Here is a 17343-nt window from a genome sequence, read left to right on the forward strand (position 1 = left end):
CGAACAGCAGCGATGGCAATCTGCCGTCAGTGTATGCGCGCTGCCTGTGTCACGTGTTCAAGACTATTTAAACGAGCTGTTCGAACACCTTTGTTTATTTTACCTGTGAACAAGGCTCCCGTGTGGGGGCCGAAACGTCAAGCTGCCAGTCAAGCTGCCAGTCAAGCTGTTTTTAATGCAGCTTTTTTTCCCTCGTTCCAACCCCTTATGTGAAACTCCATGTATGTGATAAATAAATGAACTTGAACCATCGTGCAAACATGGATTCTGTTAGCGAACGAACAATGCAAAAGTTCCTATTATCGCAAGTATATCCTAGGAAGAGCGTCGTGTATAGTTGAAGCATAGATGCCACGGATGCGCCCCACGTTTTACCGGCAAGAAACCTTCGTATATGGGCGATAGAGGTAAGCCTCTTCTTCAAGTATGAGACGTGCGAGCTCTATGAAAGGTCTCTGTCGATAATAACGCCTAGGAATCGGTGAGATTTTGCGTTTTGCCTTCACGCTGTTAACTCACGATGACGAACCATGCATGACGAACCAACCACCTCGTGCTCAACATTTTTTTTCTTTCTTCAGAAAAATGTACAACTGTAGCTCTGGATATATGGTGCCGTATGCCCTTAGTAAACATAATAAACTATAGTCTAAAAAACACACACAAAAAAACGAATTTTTTTAATAAACGAAATCAAAAGTAGAAACATTCATTAATGCATATTAAATTAAATTTGATTCAAAGAAACACAATTAATCCAACTTTAACATCCATTAAAGTAAGTAATTGCTCACAGCATTTAAAGTACTATATAATGCTTTTTCTTAACGCTTTGATGCAGCCCGATGCAGCCTGAGCATATGGCCCGAGCGCGCTCTCGCCGACTGGCGCGTCACGGCACGGCGAACGAAAAAACGCGCGCAAGCAACAAAATGGAGCACGAACGTCGCGTCGTTATCGGTGCAGCCATGAGTAACTGCCGTTGCGATAATTGTGGAGTCGGTATCAATAACGAGGCTTAAATTTGAAATTACAGTAACGCTAGCACAACCACTGAGGACCATTGCTTGCGCGGAACTGCAGCATCGACGTTCCAGCCGAATGGCGCCGCGGCGCAAGCGGCTCTTGTCGTCGCCGGACAGCGGCGGCAGCAGCGACGAATCGTTGACCGAGTCGGACGTTACGTGCCCGGTGTGCCTGAGCATGGTGGTGGAACCCGTGACAATGCCATGCTCGCACGAAGTGTGCAATTCGTGCTTCGCGAGTACCGTGCTCATGGCAAACAAGGAGTGTCCCATGTGTCGGATGCGCATCGCTTCGTGGGCGCGGAAAGCGGCCCGCGAGGGCACCCTGGTCAATCGAACACGCTGGGAGCTCATCAAGAGTCGCTTTCCGCAGCAGGTCGCGAGGAGACTCAGCGGAGATGACAGTCGAGCAGGTAGCGTGAAGTTTTGCCCCGTCGATGACCCCAACAAGTGTGCACGACCTCATTTATCCGGGCTTGGGGAAAGGACCGCGCTGCGGCTTCTTCCGCCTGTCCTGTTCGCTGTGCTAGCACGGCTTGCAAGCGTGAACCGAGCTGCAGTCAACTCGATGTCGATCTGCTCAGCACATACATGCTTTAAGTTGCAGTGTGAACTGAGCAAGTCTTGCTGGCGCTGTGTAAAAAAAAGTGCTCCGTGGGTTTCCAAGAGCGCCCAGTTAACCCAACCCTAAAACAATTAATTATGGAGCATGCACAGTAGTGTGTCCAGTAGTAGCTCTCTCTTCCTTAAAATGCTAGCCATTTAAAATGTGCGCGTATATTACCGGGGGCAAGTTGTAACGTGTGTAGCGGAGTTGGCGACGTGCCAGGCGACAGCCATCATTGTAGTGGCACGTAAAAATCGATGTCGCATTCGAATCTGCCGAACGTGCTGTTGCCGCAAAGAGAACGCTCTAACCACTAGCAGGTTTCATACAAGAAGCTCCGAACCCCGTGTTGCAAAAAGAGCAATGTTTGTCGCTAGACTTTCACTAGTGAGTTTGTCGCAGTGCAGTACTCCAGTGTGCCCAAGTTGACGCTTTCTGACGTGGAGCGTATGAAATGACTACTGCATGCTAGCTGCCATGCAACTAACTCTCTAGAAAGTGGACATGCATGTAAAGAAAACATTCGCTAGTAATTACGGTCACTGCTTGAAACTGAAGCAGAATCGGCAGGAAGTTGTTTCCAGACAGATAGTAGGGGTTCCCGCATAGGTGTCAATTCGTGAAGGAAATAACACTGGCATGCAGATGTAGCAAGAGACAAGGAATGAGATGACACATTGTGACAGCTTGTCATACATGTCCTTACTTGATACACCTTTTAGGCTTTTAGGTAGATTTTGAAAATTTTTTCTCTGATTAAGCGTGCTTAGTAAATGGGTTGTGGCTTGAGAACTGCACCTACACACTGTCTCACAGTGATGGTGAAGAAGTTGTAAACAAGAACTGTGCTATGTTCCTTTTCTGTTTAACTCTGTGCTGGCATTTCCTGTTGTCACAAATGTTAGACCTTGCTAGCCTGATCAAATACATTTTGTGAAGTATTCATTGACTTGCTGTATGCTGCCACCTGTGTTACCTTTGGTAGGTTTGAAGGCAAAGTTGAAAAGTAAAAGATACAATTGTAAAGGGTCATCAGTGGTCTCTCACCTTATATCTCCTTTTTCAGATCCAGGGTCAATAATTGTAAAAGATTATATTGCGAGGGACTCTTGTCCGTAGCAATTTTTACAACTTCAAGATCAAAATGGCCTGAAGCTGGGAATTGAGTTCGCCTGCAGTGAACCACGAGCATCTGGGCCATAGAGTATAAAACCCTTATTTATTTTTTTCATTTAGCCTCTATGGAAAACGCCTTCTGTTGCCTGCCATAGCTGCTTAGTGACTAGTGCATTGTGCTGCTAAGCATGATGTCACAGGAACGAAATCCCGGCCACGGTGACTACATTTTGATGGGGGTGAAATGCAAAAACACTCATGTACCATGCATTCGGTGCACGTCAAAGAACCCCAGGTGGTCAAAATTAATCCAGAGCCCCCCACTATGGCGTATCTTGTAATCAGATCGTGGGTTTAGCATGTAAAAGCCCAGAATTAAATTAAAAGAAAGAATACCTTCCGTAAAAGCAGACATAAGCTTCGCAGCTTCATGCTTGTTACCTGATCATTCTGATCATCATGTTCTCTAGTGCAGCAGGCCATCTGTATAAATGGCATCATAGCTGCCATGCTGGTGCACTGGCACAGTGAGAAGCTGGGTATGTGATGGCACGTGAACACTGTCAGTATGCTAGCTTGCAGTGATGCCATCGTAGCCGCTATGCTTGGTGCACCCGTACTGTGGAAAGCTAGGTCTGTGACATCATGTGGAAACTATCAATAACTTAGCGATTGTTCACATGTATCTATATACAGGGCACCTGCATATGGGTGTACGAATATTGAAACTTTCAAATAACAAATCAAATGTCTTATTCAATTCGGTTTAACTATTTGAAAATGCAAATATTTGTCTAATAATTCTTTAGTACTTTACATTGTCAGCTGTACCGATCAAACATGAAAGTGAAGCATAAATGTGTTACTTTTCATTTCATCCTAAATGGATATAACGTACCAGAGCGTGCTGTGTCGCTCAGTCAGGCAGACTTGCGGCCAAAGACAGTTGCTCGCAATAAAATGTTTAGGCATGACATTCAGAGGTTGGCATAGTTTGATACTATATATAGATGCAGCAGCTGTGTCCTCTTATTATATTAAGTCAGCATATGTTTGATTGCAACATACCCTATACAACAAGCATCATCTACCACAACCATATGAACTAGATGGATGGATGGATGGTTGCAAAACTTTAATAAGGTCCTGAGGTACGCGACTCAGCGCGCTGCGGGCCACTCCCACGTTGGGACAGTCAGGCCTTGCCCGACCGCCACACTGTGGGCCCTCTGGACAACACATAGTTGCGCCCTGGCATCGGGGCTCTTGATAGCGGAGAGCCACTTGTCCTCATTGATTTCTTCTGTGCCTCGTAACGAGGGGCAACGCCAGAGCATATGGTCTAGGCTAGCGATGTCATTGCAGTGCCTGCAAGAACTAGTGGCATAGGTGTCGGTATAAATTTTGTGGAATAAAGCCGGGCTGGGATATGAGCCTGTTTGCAATAATCTGAGGGTCAATGCCTGTGCTCTATTTAACTTCTTGTGTGGAAGGGGAAAGTCTCTCCTGCCGAGATAAAAGTGCTGCACAATTTCGTTGTATCTGGTCGGTTGATCTCTGTTCTCCACCACTGCGGGCCGGAGAAGTTCTTTTTTTTTGGCACTCTGCCGCCAGTGCAGATGAAATGTGTGTCTAGTCGTGACATTACAGAGAGATATTAATTGGTTCACAACATTACCATGATAACCTGTTGCTTCCTCTGTGCTTTAATAAAGCATACTTTATAATATGTAGTGTATAGACAGAGACTTTCTGTTGTTGTGAATGCCAGGTTTTTAAAATTGTTTGGCATTTAATGGTAAGAAACCTGTACATTTATTTGAAAATTATTTGGAGAATATTCGATTTGCTCCTGACATTAGTCGGTTTGTATTTGATTCGGTCTCAAAAGCAGCTATTCGCGCAGCCGTACACCTGCATGTTGGTGTCACAAGCAGCGATACCTAACAATTGACAAAGCTCATGTTTTTAGTGGAACTTTGAGTGGAAACTGCATTGCATATTTTTTCTATGTTAGATTAATTCAGTGAAGTTATTGAGATATTGTTTACTAAATTGTAACCCATTTTTCTGTGGATGTTGCTGAGCAACAAGCTGTGGCTTCAACTCCCTGCACTGCATTCTGCTGATGGCAGAATGTGAAGGATGCTTGTGTGCTTAATTCGTGCACATGCTAAGGGATCCTCCAGGGGTAAATATTAAAGCTGCGAGAGCACGCTAAAGTGAAAAATGATTTCACTTGCATTAATAAATTACGCTTTTACAATACCCCGAACACCACTCTTACCCTGAGGCGAAACTTGTAAGCCAGGGAAAAAAAAGAAAGGGGGTTGGGTTGGCAATACTGCTTTGAATTAAGTTTCTGTGCTGTCTTGTTGCCGTGACTTCATGGATTTTGACGGCATCTGCTAGGGCTTAGTTAATTTGCTGCCAGTAAAGAAATGGACTACATTGTGTTCTAAAGGGGCCGAAGTCTGAACATGACATGACATGCGTAAGTGACTCCAGTATAAATTTGTATAAGAAAGAAAAAACGTTCTTGGCATGTGCGCTTAGGCAATAAGAATCTAGGTATATATATTTGTGTTCCTTCTGAATAAAATCAGTCGCGAGTTTGCGCCCGTCCATGTCCTTACTCGTCCGTGTCTTTTTTAGCGCAATTCCCTTCTTTAAGTATGTACGACCGACTCGCCCAACAACGTGCTCTCCTGAATTACGTTTCTTTAAATTATGAACATGACAAGTTTTGGGAACCTTTACTGAGCCAATGAGGCCCCAATATGAAAGAATATTTTAAAATCCATGAGGTCATACCAGCGACGAGGCTTCGGAGGCAAATTTTAAACATTGGGCTTTGATCTTCATTTCCTCTTCTAATAAGCTCTTATTGTGAAATTAACAGTGGAGCTTTCAAGGAATACTTTATTAGTTCAGGCTGATTTGGTGTTTCTCTTTAGTGTCCCATAATGGCATATCCGCCAATCTTCTTAAATTGTTCATAAGGTTAATGGATACGGGCTTGTTTTGCAACTTTACAAATCTTGCTTAATATTTTATAAAAAATTAATTCTGTTAGCGAAAAAGATACACTTGTCGTTCTCAGAACTTTCCATTGATAGATACTTGATAATGAAAGGACACCAGAGAGGTGCTAACTTGCTCCAAGCAAGTTCCTGATGCAGGTGAAATCGGCAACATTTGCTGGTAATGCCATTGTGATCTAAAAACACTCTGTTGCTTATCAGTCTCTGCTGTGATAAGTTCGCTGCTGCTTGTGTGCTTTGTCTAAAGGTAAAGGTGGTTAGTGCATACGTAACCAAATAGCTGCCAACCTTTGTGATTTCGTCGCAAAATGCCTAAATCTTGGAACTTGTTCCAAGATTGTTGTAAAAGGCGCTGATGCAGGTTTTATTATTCTTTATATTTTCGTCGTGATTAGGGCAGAATTTATTTTAAAAAGTTCAAATAAGGTAGCTGACCGATTCTCAAAGCCGGATTTTTTTCGCACCTGCTTGATTAGTTTGGTGCACAGCAACGCCACCCACTCCTCTGAACCTGTGTATAACGGCAAACATATCTTCGGCCACTGTTCCATTAATAGTTCGCGAATATCACTGTCTGTGACACAGATCACTCTAGTGTGAAGATAGGGGAGTGTGCCTGTTTACAGCGTTCCTCCAAAACAAATGCTGTGAGTTATTTTAATAAAATGGCCACATAATAAATACTAAATCAACATTTAGCATTTGCAACCACCATTTAGCATTTCTAGACTTCAAATATATATTTCAAATTTTATTGTTAGCAGGTTTGTATCCCTCAAAAGCCATGTGAAGTTACAAAGTTATCAGGTTTATAGGTATGTTTGAGGAAGTTCCCTAATTTTGTGTTCCTCTTGACCTACTGTGCAGCTTCGGGCACCAAAACTCATCAGTTATTTTAGTCTTGCAGAAATATGCATAGAAAAAATTTGAAGGACACTTAAGCTTCACCTTTAAGAGTGGAACGTGATAGTATTAAAAAATCCCTGACTGGTGTCTCACGTTTCCCGGCAACTGGAGTGTATGTAACCGTAACGTTTGCCGGGAAATGCTGGCTGCGAACGATATCCATGAAAGCGGGCTTTGTGGCATAAATGTGGCCTCTTGCATGGGCCATGATGCGGTGGAGGCGAGCACCACCTGGAGGTATTGCAAGGAACTGGGCGCGCCGCTCCGTGGCCCCCAAGACACCTGCACGCGTAAATGGCAGACACGCCAGCTGGTCTGTGAATGGTAGAAATGCTAGAAAAGGGGTTTCAGTTTTCGGATAACAAAATTGTTTTCTTCTATAGTCAAATTACACTCCGAGAGCTATCATGTCTGTAGGTTGTGTGTAAGTCATAGGTTACGATTTTTCCACGTATTTTAGCTTGAGAAATTCATTTAGTTCAGTAAATTTCTTGCGTCACATGGAGGGCCTGGGTGTCGGTGGTTCGAAAATCTTTTTGCCAAAATGACGTCCTATGCCGACGCTGGATTTTCTGTGACACGGGCTCCTTTACGCTATCAGGTTAATATGTAGCTTTATTAAGCACAATGTTCCGAATTATTAGGATGGTTTTGCCTTCTTCGTTTTCTTCAGGTGACTAAGAAAGCACAACTTGAATATTTGAGATTGGTTGTTTTGATATTCTGTAGGCATTTGGTCCTTCACATCATGTGTGCCTTACCTTTTGGATCACTGCTTTCTATACAAAATGTCTATGCTCATTTAAACGCAAGCATGCTCTGTACCGTGATTGAGGCGTCATCAAATATAACAAATTAGCTTGCCTGCAAAGTTTGAGCAGGATGCATTCTGCACTTCGGGGAATGCAAGGTGCTTGCCTACTTAGAATTTCTTGCACATGTGCTCTGCAGGTACCATATTTGCTGCTTTGTTGAATTGTAACTGAACTTACCAGCAAAGCACTGTTTCAAATATATATTTTTTTATTTCTTTGAGCTCGTGCTTCATGAGTAGTTAATTGCATTTAAAGGAGTACCAACAAAAGTTTTGTCTCGTTTTGATGTTTTTATTGGAGAACTACTGACCCAGTATTTACGCTCTGGTGCCTCAATTTCTTGAGTGTGCAACAAAGGCTTAATTACGTTATCTTTGATAAAACTTGTTCAGAGTGTGCACAGTTCCAGATGTGAAGCAAGAAATTATTCAGGTCACTGGAACCTGATATGGCAGTCTTGTGGTACCAGACACCACTGACACATACACATACTGTTGTGTGCCGATAGCCTACTCCATTCAGCATTCACCCCGACAAGAGGGAAGAGTCGGTTCCCCAGTGTTTCCAAAAGAAGCAAACAATTGTAAGGGCCAATCTGACAGCCCTTGGCAACAAGTCATTGTAGGGCCTTCAACCATGACACTGGGCTGACTAACGGTACTCTTGCAAGTTTGTGATACCGCTTGAATGACCACCTCCGCTTTTGATAGTGTGAACAACTAATTTGTTTTCATGCCAGCAGTTGTGCTGCCTTTGGTGCTTGTTTTTAGAGAGTTTCACTAAAGGCGCTGCAAATAATTATTTGTGACTGTCTTTCAAAGAATTGAGGCTTCGTTCAGTAATTCAATTCAGTTCAGTAAGTCAACAGTTGCTTAAAAAAAGTAGAAAAAAAAGCTAAGTGCAATATTTTACTGTCAGTAGTACACCCTTAATAACCGTTCAAACATGACTGTCAGTTATTAGCGAAAGCTATACATCTTTTCAGGTGCTCAACTATAATTTAAGAGTTTACCTTAATCTGGCATCCTTAAGTCCTTGGTGCCACACCGTGCATCAAGTGCATTATGACACTGGGCTGACTGGTATGCTTTTGAGCTTGTGAAAAATATGTTTAGTTGTTGCTAGTACTTCCTTTGGACTGAGTGTCCAATTTGAGGAATATTTTGAACAGAAGCACTCTAGAATGAAGTCCTTAAATGTGATAGTGGAAGTTTTTAATATAAGCATTAACCATAAATTGTGAAATTTAAATGTTAATTGCAAAGCATATAAACCACCTATGCAATCAATTATTTATGTAGCTAGCATAGGATTATCAAAATTATTGACGATGTAATGGAGCAGACGTGCCTTGTGTTTCGGATAGCAGCTCAGAGACGACGACGACGGCCCATGCTGTGTTTTGCGAGAGAGCTCGGGCTGTTTGCTGCTGTTAGGCTGCTGTCTATCTGCTGTTTCTCGCCTTCAATCAAACATCATTACATTGAACGACTTGTACAATCTGAAGATAAATAATAGAGTTGTGGCAGTCACACAAATTTTCTATTTAGAAATTGTAACATGAGCCTCCGCTATATTGCCAACATGCCTTTCTGTTTTATGGAGTGCTGAGGATATGTTTATAGTTGCGGGGACATGCTGAAAGTTCTCAAATACATGCCATGGTTGCATAGTGGCTTTGGAGTGTGCTACTAAGCCTGAGGGAGCGAGATTGAATCCCATCCATAGCGGCCACATTTAAATGAGGGCAAAATGCAAGAACGCCTGTGCGCCGTGCATTGGGTGCACATTAAAGAACCCTAGGTAGTCAAAATTAACCTGGACCCTCCCTCCCCCACTACGTTTCTCATAATCATATCGTTGTTTCAGCACATAAAACCCCAGAACTAAATTATTTTTGAAGTTCTCAAATGCCTCTGAAATCTCCACGTAGCCTATCCAAGTGTTGCCACGATTTTCTAAGTCCCTCAAATGCTCTTTAAGTACATCTTTGACACACCACTGCTTCATCGCAGTTCACCGTGAGGACTGCGATGAAGCAGTGCTTTTGAACAAACGACTATTTGTTGCCTTCACACAGCATGTCCACTGCTAAAGCTCCATATATGTTCTGCAATTGCTTTAATAAAGCTGCTTAGAAAGCCTGAAACACACATTGACAGCTCCAGTGAAGCTGCTCTGAATTGATATGGGCCAGTAATATCACTGCATCTTGCTACTTTAGGCTTCTTTTACACAAAGTTCAGGTGGCAGCCTATTTCATTTACGAGGCAGTCTTGGTTAGCATGCTGCACTGCATCACCAAAAGATGTGTACAGTCAAATGATAAGCAGCTATTGTTTTTTGTGTTTTCTTTCTTTATTTTTTGGATCCTTTCAGATAAAGATACAACTGTGCACTTGATTATCACGCTGCATCAACATTATATGCTAATTTTTATGGTAGATTTGTGGACATGTGATGCATGGAAAATAAGATGTTTTTGTTTGAGTCTATGTCATGTTTCTTTTAGATTTGTTGCTAGTCATCCCTGTGCATGTGCTATAGACTTAAAAGTTCTTAAATCTTTGGGATAATGTTTGATGTGTTTGTTTCTTTAAGTCAGCAACATTATATAGCTAAATTGCAATCTGTCATATACGAAAAAAAAGGAAGACCTTATGATAAATCGGTTGTAACCGTGATATATTTAAATATACAGATACTTAAATCTCTGCGCTTATACATCTTGGAAGGTTATTTCCTGAGGTATTGCACATACTCAATGTGGCTGACAGTAAAAGCAAATATGGGAAAGAGGAGTGTAGGGATGGTTACATCAAGGTTGTGCATCACATGCTAGAGATTCAGCGACTCCGCTGCCTAAGATGGCTGTCTTTACGTGCATGCCTGCTGTAGCTGTGTATAAGTATAGTGCCTGTAATATACTTGCCTGCAGCCATGTATATTCTAGTCACCATTTAAACTTCATTAATTGATCTTTGCACATGCACCGTGCAACCATGTTGATAGCACTATGCAGTGTGTTGCCATGGGGGAGGGTAATGTGGACTGATGATGATGATGGTAATGATCGCTGCGGCCTTTCCCTTTGTATCGGATGTTCTACTAGAGGATGAAGCTCGGACCTGACCTTCCTTTCTGTTTCTTTTTTCATTGCTTCTATGAATGACACAACGATTTTCTTTTGCGCGCCATCCTATGTAATGCCCTCCTTAAGGGTACCTAAATAAGTAAATAAATTTTACAAACAACTTGTAGAAAAAAGAAAGAAAAACAAAAACATTTTTTTTCTTCTATTGCAATTATTTCACATTTTCTGGGCCACTCGGCTGTTATCATGCGCACCACCAGTGTTCTAGTCGATGTGTCATAGCCTCAATGGTATTCCAGTCGGGCTGCTGGCAGTGTTTGTGAAAGCCCAATGCTAGTGCCAGCACATTATTTTTGTCTGCAAGTAGTGTAGCCTTGGGCTGGAGATTTGTGCATTCCAGGACGGCGTGGAAAATGGACCCTTCAGCAGAGTTGCAGTGGTGGCAGGATGTACTCGTATCCACTGTTCATTTTGTTTGCAAAAGGCAGGTTTGTAACAAATCGCTACGGGCCTCGTACAAGAGAATGCTTCCTTTGGAATTGTCATAAAGTGCTCCTTTCCAATCTCCTGTTTAAAGGAGCAGTATTCTGACATCGCTGTTTTTTTGCCTTACACTGAACTAGTTCTATGTCACAAACTTGTTCACAAACTGTTATAATTATTTACTTTACCATAGTGAAACAAAATCGCAGCACATTGAGCCCAGACCGAACCCATGTTTTCTTTTCCCTGACATCCTGATTGTTTGTGCCAGGGTGTATGACAATAATGTTTTATTCAATCCCCCATTGTAATACCCCAACGGGCCCTTAGATCATTCAAAATGTAAAATAAAAATGAAAATTGCATGCAGGAACCCCACTGCGGATAGTGCCGCGATCGCTGTGTGAGCCAGGTGAGATCCGACGCGAGTACGAGCAACAGCGGCAGCAGGCCGAGGCAGAATGGCGCCAGGAACGAGAGCTCGAGGCTCAAGCAGGCGAAGCCCTCGCTCAGCAATTGGCGTCCGAGGAGGAACGGGCACTGGAGGAGCAGCGGCGCCAGTTGCGACGGGATCAGCGCCTTGCCTGCCTCTGGGGTGTGTTTGGGGACACACCATCTGTGCTCGCTGCTGTCCCACTCGTCCGGACCCTGCTTACGCCGGAGGAGGACGATGACAATGACAGTGCATCCTCATTTATGCCTCCAGAGGACAGGCCACAGGGTGCGCTTACGACTGTTTGTTCTGTTTATTTCTCGCGTACCTGTTGTCAATGCATACATGATTTTCAGGCTGCTTCTTCAACCCATCTTGACAGCATGCTGTTGTTGGAACAACTTATTCTGGATCCTTAGCTGGTCTGTAACTGCACTTATCAGGCAAGGAAGGGTGTGCTTCTCTTCATTAAGCAAGTTGTCTGTTTCGCCCAAAAGGTGAAGTTTTGATAGTGATAGCAAAGTGATAGACAATCACGCTCAATCTTTGCACTGGCACCTGAAGCAGATGGCCTCTAACATGGTAACGGGCTACGTGTGTGGCACACGCGTCTGGCCATCACAGGCTGCCATAGCTGGGCTGAAAAGGGACCATTGCTCTTCTTCTCTAGCGAGAGAAGTGCATCCTTGTCCTTTAGCCCGGCTGTGAGATGGCGCGGGCTTGATCACGTGACCTCCAACATTGGGTGCACATTAGGCCACCATCCCTCTTGGCTCGCCCTTCCATGTTTGCTCTTGCATATGCTCCGCAAGTGGTCACTACATGTCCTCACACTTGGGACAGCACTGATGGCAAAAATGTGCGAGTTTGGCTTTGAGTAGGGTGACTTGTTGTGTGCTCCACGATGCAGCTGTTAAAATTTCAGGCAACTCTGGCAGTTTCTGGACATTATGCTGAAGTTGCATTAATAGAAGTTTGGCTGTGCTACCACTGTACTTTTGTTGTGTTTGGTGGGATGCCTACCTTTACATCCAAAAATGAAAATCGCAATTTCTCTGACATATATGCATGGAGAAAGAGTTGAGATGTATCCAGAATTAAAATTAATCAAGAAAGTGTCTTTCACCCGATCTAGCTCCTATGTGGGTGCTACAGGCACTGTCTAGCTTCCAAGTGCACAAATGCACCTTGATGCGACTGACCTTTGGAGGCACACTCCAAGTGCAGACACGACAGATACACTAATAACCAAACAGAGCCAACAGCTTATTGGGTCTTCCCAGCAGTACGTGCTGGCTTCTGGGACACTTGATGAATGGGCCGAAGGCAGTCTAGCAAGAAGTAGGATATTCACCTTGGTTTGGTGCTATGGCTTACAGCGTTTGTTGTTGTATGCTTTCCTCAATTGTCGTACTTGGAAGGTGTCGATTTGAGCTGCTTCCGCTCCAGTCAATGTCTAGTCATCCTCTCCGCTTGGCACCTTCTTCGGGAGCTCGGTTGTAGGCAGTTATATTCATGACCTCCTCTCTGAGAGCGAGGGCAGAGAGGGCATCCGGCAAGAGCGTATCGGTGTGCCTCCTGGCGGGTGAAGTAAAGGATTTCCGCCTTTTCCCACAATGTTTAGCTCTAAAGGTGTTTTGATGTGTTTAAAAAGCATTATTTCTCAATCCTTTTTCAGCACTTCTCAAATCGTTAAGTTAAAATTTAGTGTTTTTGACCAAATTTTAATACTTTTTGGCTTTGTAGCATATATTTTAAAGTTGGAATTGGCATGCCTGCAAAGATGTCTTTGTGCATGTTTTGGGTGTGAGGAATATTATAACTATTTGTTTCATACAGAGCAGTCAGTGCTACGAAGACTTGAGAAATTCCTCTCAATGCTCGTAATGTGACCAAGAATAGTGCGTCACATGCCAGAAAAGTGTAGGCATGGATCATGCAATTCAGTGCAACATTAAGACAGATAACTTTATGGTGCAAAATATGATCTAGTTATTACATGGAAGGCATCCCAGATATGGACATATTTCTCATATAACGAATGGAATGGTAAATTTTTGCAACCAGCAGCCCCAGCACACCATCTATGCTTGTAGCCGAAACACACATACTGTACGTCACATACTGGAAGCATAAGGGTGCACAAATAATACATGATTTGTTGTAACATTATGGCCACAAGTTGTAGTTGTATGAAGTAGCTATTCCATAGGAAGCGTGTGAAAAATAAATCTTTTAACCAATGTTTTGAAGTCATGCGGGTTAAATTGCTGCACTGAACATGGCTATTGCAGATTGTTGTTTATAGCTGTGGTATTGCATCCAGTGATTGACCATGAATAGCAGCAGTGTTTTGCTGCCCTTAGTGCCTCTTACCATGGCTATTGCAGATTGTTGTTTATTGCTGTGGTATTGCATCTAGTGATTGACCACGAATAGCAGCAGTGTTTTGCTGCCCTTAGTGCCTCTTACCATGGGCTCTCATTTGAGCAATGCTTAAGTTGCTTCCTACGTCCCATGGAACCGTTTGGAAATGGAAGTGAAAGTCTCTTGCACCCGCATTTCTTGTTGCAGATGCCACAAGGGACAGTGGGCCAACGACACCCTTATGTGGAAACCACAACAGGCTGTGCTCACGCAGTGTGCAGACGACACTGCTGGAGGTGCGGCAGCAGGAGACGCAGACCAGTGAGCACGGTGGCAACAACACAGCCTCCTATTTGGAAGACTTGCAACTGGCACGTCGCATCCAGCGGCAACTCAACCGGGAGAGCAGACAGATACCCGGCCGTGTTTACAATCTGCGCTCTCGTGTTGCAAATTGAAAGAGCAGCAGAGCGACTGTACATTTATCGCATGCGTGGCACATGTTTGGTTGCGTTTGCTTGTAATGTGGGCTGTGGTGCTTTGCTGCTAGTGTGCATAAATGCAAGCTAATTTTGTTTAGAGGTCATTCAGTGAGACTAGAAAGTAGCCAGTCTTTGTCAATATTCAAGATGTTCCCCGAAGCGGCTGGTATTTTGGGCCACAGATGCTCGCCATTTAAGCAGTTACCCACTCCATTTGCTTTTGAGTGATCTGTTATCAGTAAGTGAGCTGTCCTGCCTTGGATATAGCCTGCTTGCCTAAAACTGGTTCCTTTGAAAGGTGTGGATTAAGAACGTGTGTTTGGTTTTTTTGCAGTCCAAGCTCATGCCTTTGCAGGCAACACCTGTGGTTATTAGCCCACAGCACACACGGTGCTGTTGACTTTATGTGCTTGCAAACTGCTATGAACTGTATGCTCAAGTTTCACGCATACATTATAGGACTGGTGTTTACTTTTGTTCTGTTTAATATTAATTCTCCTTAATGCACTTTGTCACCCTTCATTTTAAAGTTTTAGCTTTCTATTGCGTCAGGAGATATTGATTTTGATATCAACAAGATTGGTCGAAGGCTGTGTGGTCTCTGGCAGTAGGATGTATTGTTATTTAAAAGTGTAAAAGAGGATTGCTTAATGGATCCTTTTGTGTCCTTGCCCACTAAAAGTAAATTTAATGTTGGGTTGATAAATCTAATGCGGAGTACTGGGATGCGTGCACAACTGACGCTCATTCTGAACAACCTAATGGCATACATCTAGCAGCTAAAGTAATCAACTGATTTTGCATAAATGTTCGCACTTTGGTAATATATACATTTTGTGCCTCAAGTTTTAGTGAAGAGCCATGTGAACATTTTAAAGTTCTTTAACATAGGTGGATGACATTTTTAAAGCTTGTTCTATATACAGTACCTGTTTTTGAGTTGACTAATTTCCATACCACAGCTGTAATTTACGCTGAAACAGGAAGTGGTTTTGCTTTGAGCACAATGCTTAATATTAATATGACCATTGGTATGTGTCTTCATGTAGACAGTACATGTTTGTTTTGCTGCTAGTTTGTCAGCATTTATTTTTTGACAAATCCGTTCTGCAGAAGCCCACAAGGCAGGGGGACGTTCACAGAACGAGTAATTGTCATTCGGCCAATCGTAGCACAAAGCTACGAGGGAAACCTTTATGAATTTCTCAGAACGAAAAAGAGAAATTCGTCCTGGTTTGGGGATCGAATCTGGGACTAACACTTGTCCAGGGCAGTCCCTCCACCATCTGAGCTAACCAGGAGGCTTGTTTCTGGCAAATTATTGTGGGTTTCCTTTGTAGCTGTATGTTACAGTCTGGTTGATGACGGTTATCCCTTTCGTGAACCTTTATTTCTTGTCTGTTTGTTTGTACACTCAAGTCCACATATAATGATCCCACTTAGATTTCAGAGTTCCCCACTACAGTGTGCCTCATGATGAGATTGTGGTTTTGGCATGAAAAAAACCCAGAATCTAAGTTCTTTAATGCAGTTAGCATTCCGGGAATACTTCACGCACTTTGGTTGGTTCATGTTCTGAAACAAAGACACGAACCAGTGAAAACCCAAGACACAGGACCAGAAGGAGTTGCAATCTTATTTCTCTTAAATAGACATGTCACATCTTAAGGAGAGACTTATCTATGTCTCTAACAGTTTGCTCACCAACTTGAGTCACTGGGTAGTTCATGGTCTAATGGTCAGACCATCCGGCTGCTGTGCTGAGGGAAATGGGTTCGAAGCCCACTGTCGAACCTACCAGAGTCACTCGGTATGCGACACTGGGCACGTACCACTCCTCAGTGAACCTCTTTGACGCCAACTTCGGGGTCACTGCGTATGCGCCACTAGGTGTGTGCCGCGCTTTAATGACAAAAAAAAACAGTTCCTCTAAAGTTTATTCGGTGCTTGGCAGAATCGAACCTGCATCACAGTTATCCAGACAATCTTGTTTGAATATATATTCGCACATGGGCCACGTGCGCTCTTCACGGCAGCACCGCCAGATGGCACAGTGTGTCCCAGTGGGAAGTACGAGAGAGGAGCGTGGCTGCAGTATGCACATCACACGTGACTCGTTTTGGTGGTGGCAATACAGTGTCTCGCTACATTGCTTCAATATGCTAATTGCATTAATATCAACATTCATCGGGAGATGGGTTCTGCAGGAATTTTTTTCGGATACCTTTTACACAGGTGCTTAAGTGCCTTCTGCAAGGGTTGCCAATCTTGGGGCATTGAATGGTTAACCTCTCCTCTAAAACGTGTTCTAGCCATTTTTTTATTATTTATTATTATTTTTTGCTTGCTGTAATGAGTGGTCTTCTAGGACTGCAAAACACAAGGGAGGGCTACTAGGATTGCATTGTTTCACTGAGGCTAACTAGACGCATTTCCAAAGAGGCAACCTTACCTGCTGCTTCGCCTATGTGGTGAGTAGTCTGAGCCATTGTATATTCTCTTTTGCTTTGTACATAACTCTGTCTGTGCGAGTTGCGCCTGTAAGAATGACTCTACTTCAGCATGAAAGACCACAATTCTTATACAGTTAAACCTCAACATATGAACTCGGTAAGATCAGCTATTTGCTATGTTTTATCAATTTTCATTATATTGAAATTTGCCTTTTATGCAAATAACTGCAGTCGCCGATGAATTTTTTCTTACACGGAAGGGGCCGCAAGATTTTCTGAATTATCAGGCAATTGGAAAAGGCAAATTTCAATGAGGAAAAAAAAATGTTGAACTTGAGAGTAGGCGACAAAAGGTATGGTTTCATGCCGTGTCACCGGTATCTTCACATCGGACTTACATGGTTCGGTCGTCAGAGGTGTCTACTCAACAACCTAGTTCCTAAAATCATGTTTTTCTCCATGTTTTGTTTTTAATTATTTCTTGTCTGAACAGCTCAGCTAACGTTAGCCGGGAAACC

At 43.2% G+C, this 17343-nt stretch overlaps 1 protein-coding gene across 1 annotated transcript; it reads left to right on the forward strand.

Moving 5' to 3' along the window:
• Positions 1-866: 866 nt before the first annotated feature.
• LOC135908600 (E3 ubiquitin-protein ligase rnf168-like) lies at positions 867-15654 on the forward strand. The gene is made up of 3 exons (XM_065440425.2): positions 867-1438; positions 11461-11811; positions 14098-15654. Exons 1-3 carry the CDS (start codon positions 1102-1104, stop codon positions 14346-14348), a joined length of 939 nt encoding a protein of 312 aa, XP_065296497.1. The 5' UTR covers positions 867-1101; the 3' UTR covers positions 14349-15654.
• The last annotated feature ends 1689 nt before the right edge of the window (positions 15655-17343 follow it).

This window comes from Dermacentor albipictus, chromosome 1, assembly GCF_038994185.2.
Source record: "Dermacentor albipictus isolate Rhodes 1998 colony chromosome 1, USDA_Dalb.pri_finalv2, whole genome shotgun sequence".
In the NCBI taxonomy this organism is placed as follows: domain Eukaryota; kingdom Metazoa; phylum Arthropoda; class Arachnida; order Ixodida; family Ixodidae; genus Dermacentor; species Dermacentor albipictus.

Excerpts from the sequence above, each read along its gene's own strand:
- LOC135908600 (XM_065440425.2), top strand. The coding sequence starts at position 1,102 with ATGGCGCCGCGGCGCAAGCGGCTCTTGTCGTCGCCGGACAGCGGCGGC. Across the intron at positions 1,439-11,460 it reads CGGAGATGACAGTCGAGCAG|GAACCCCACTGCGGATAGTG; the intron begins GTAGCGTGAAGT and ends AATTGCATGCAG. Across the intron at positions 11,812-14,097 it reads TCCAGAGGACAGGCCACAGG|ATGCCACAAGGGACAGTGGG; the intron begins GTGCGCTTACGA and ends TTCTTGTTGCAG.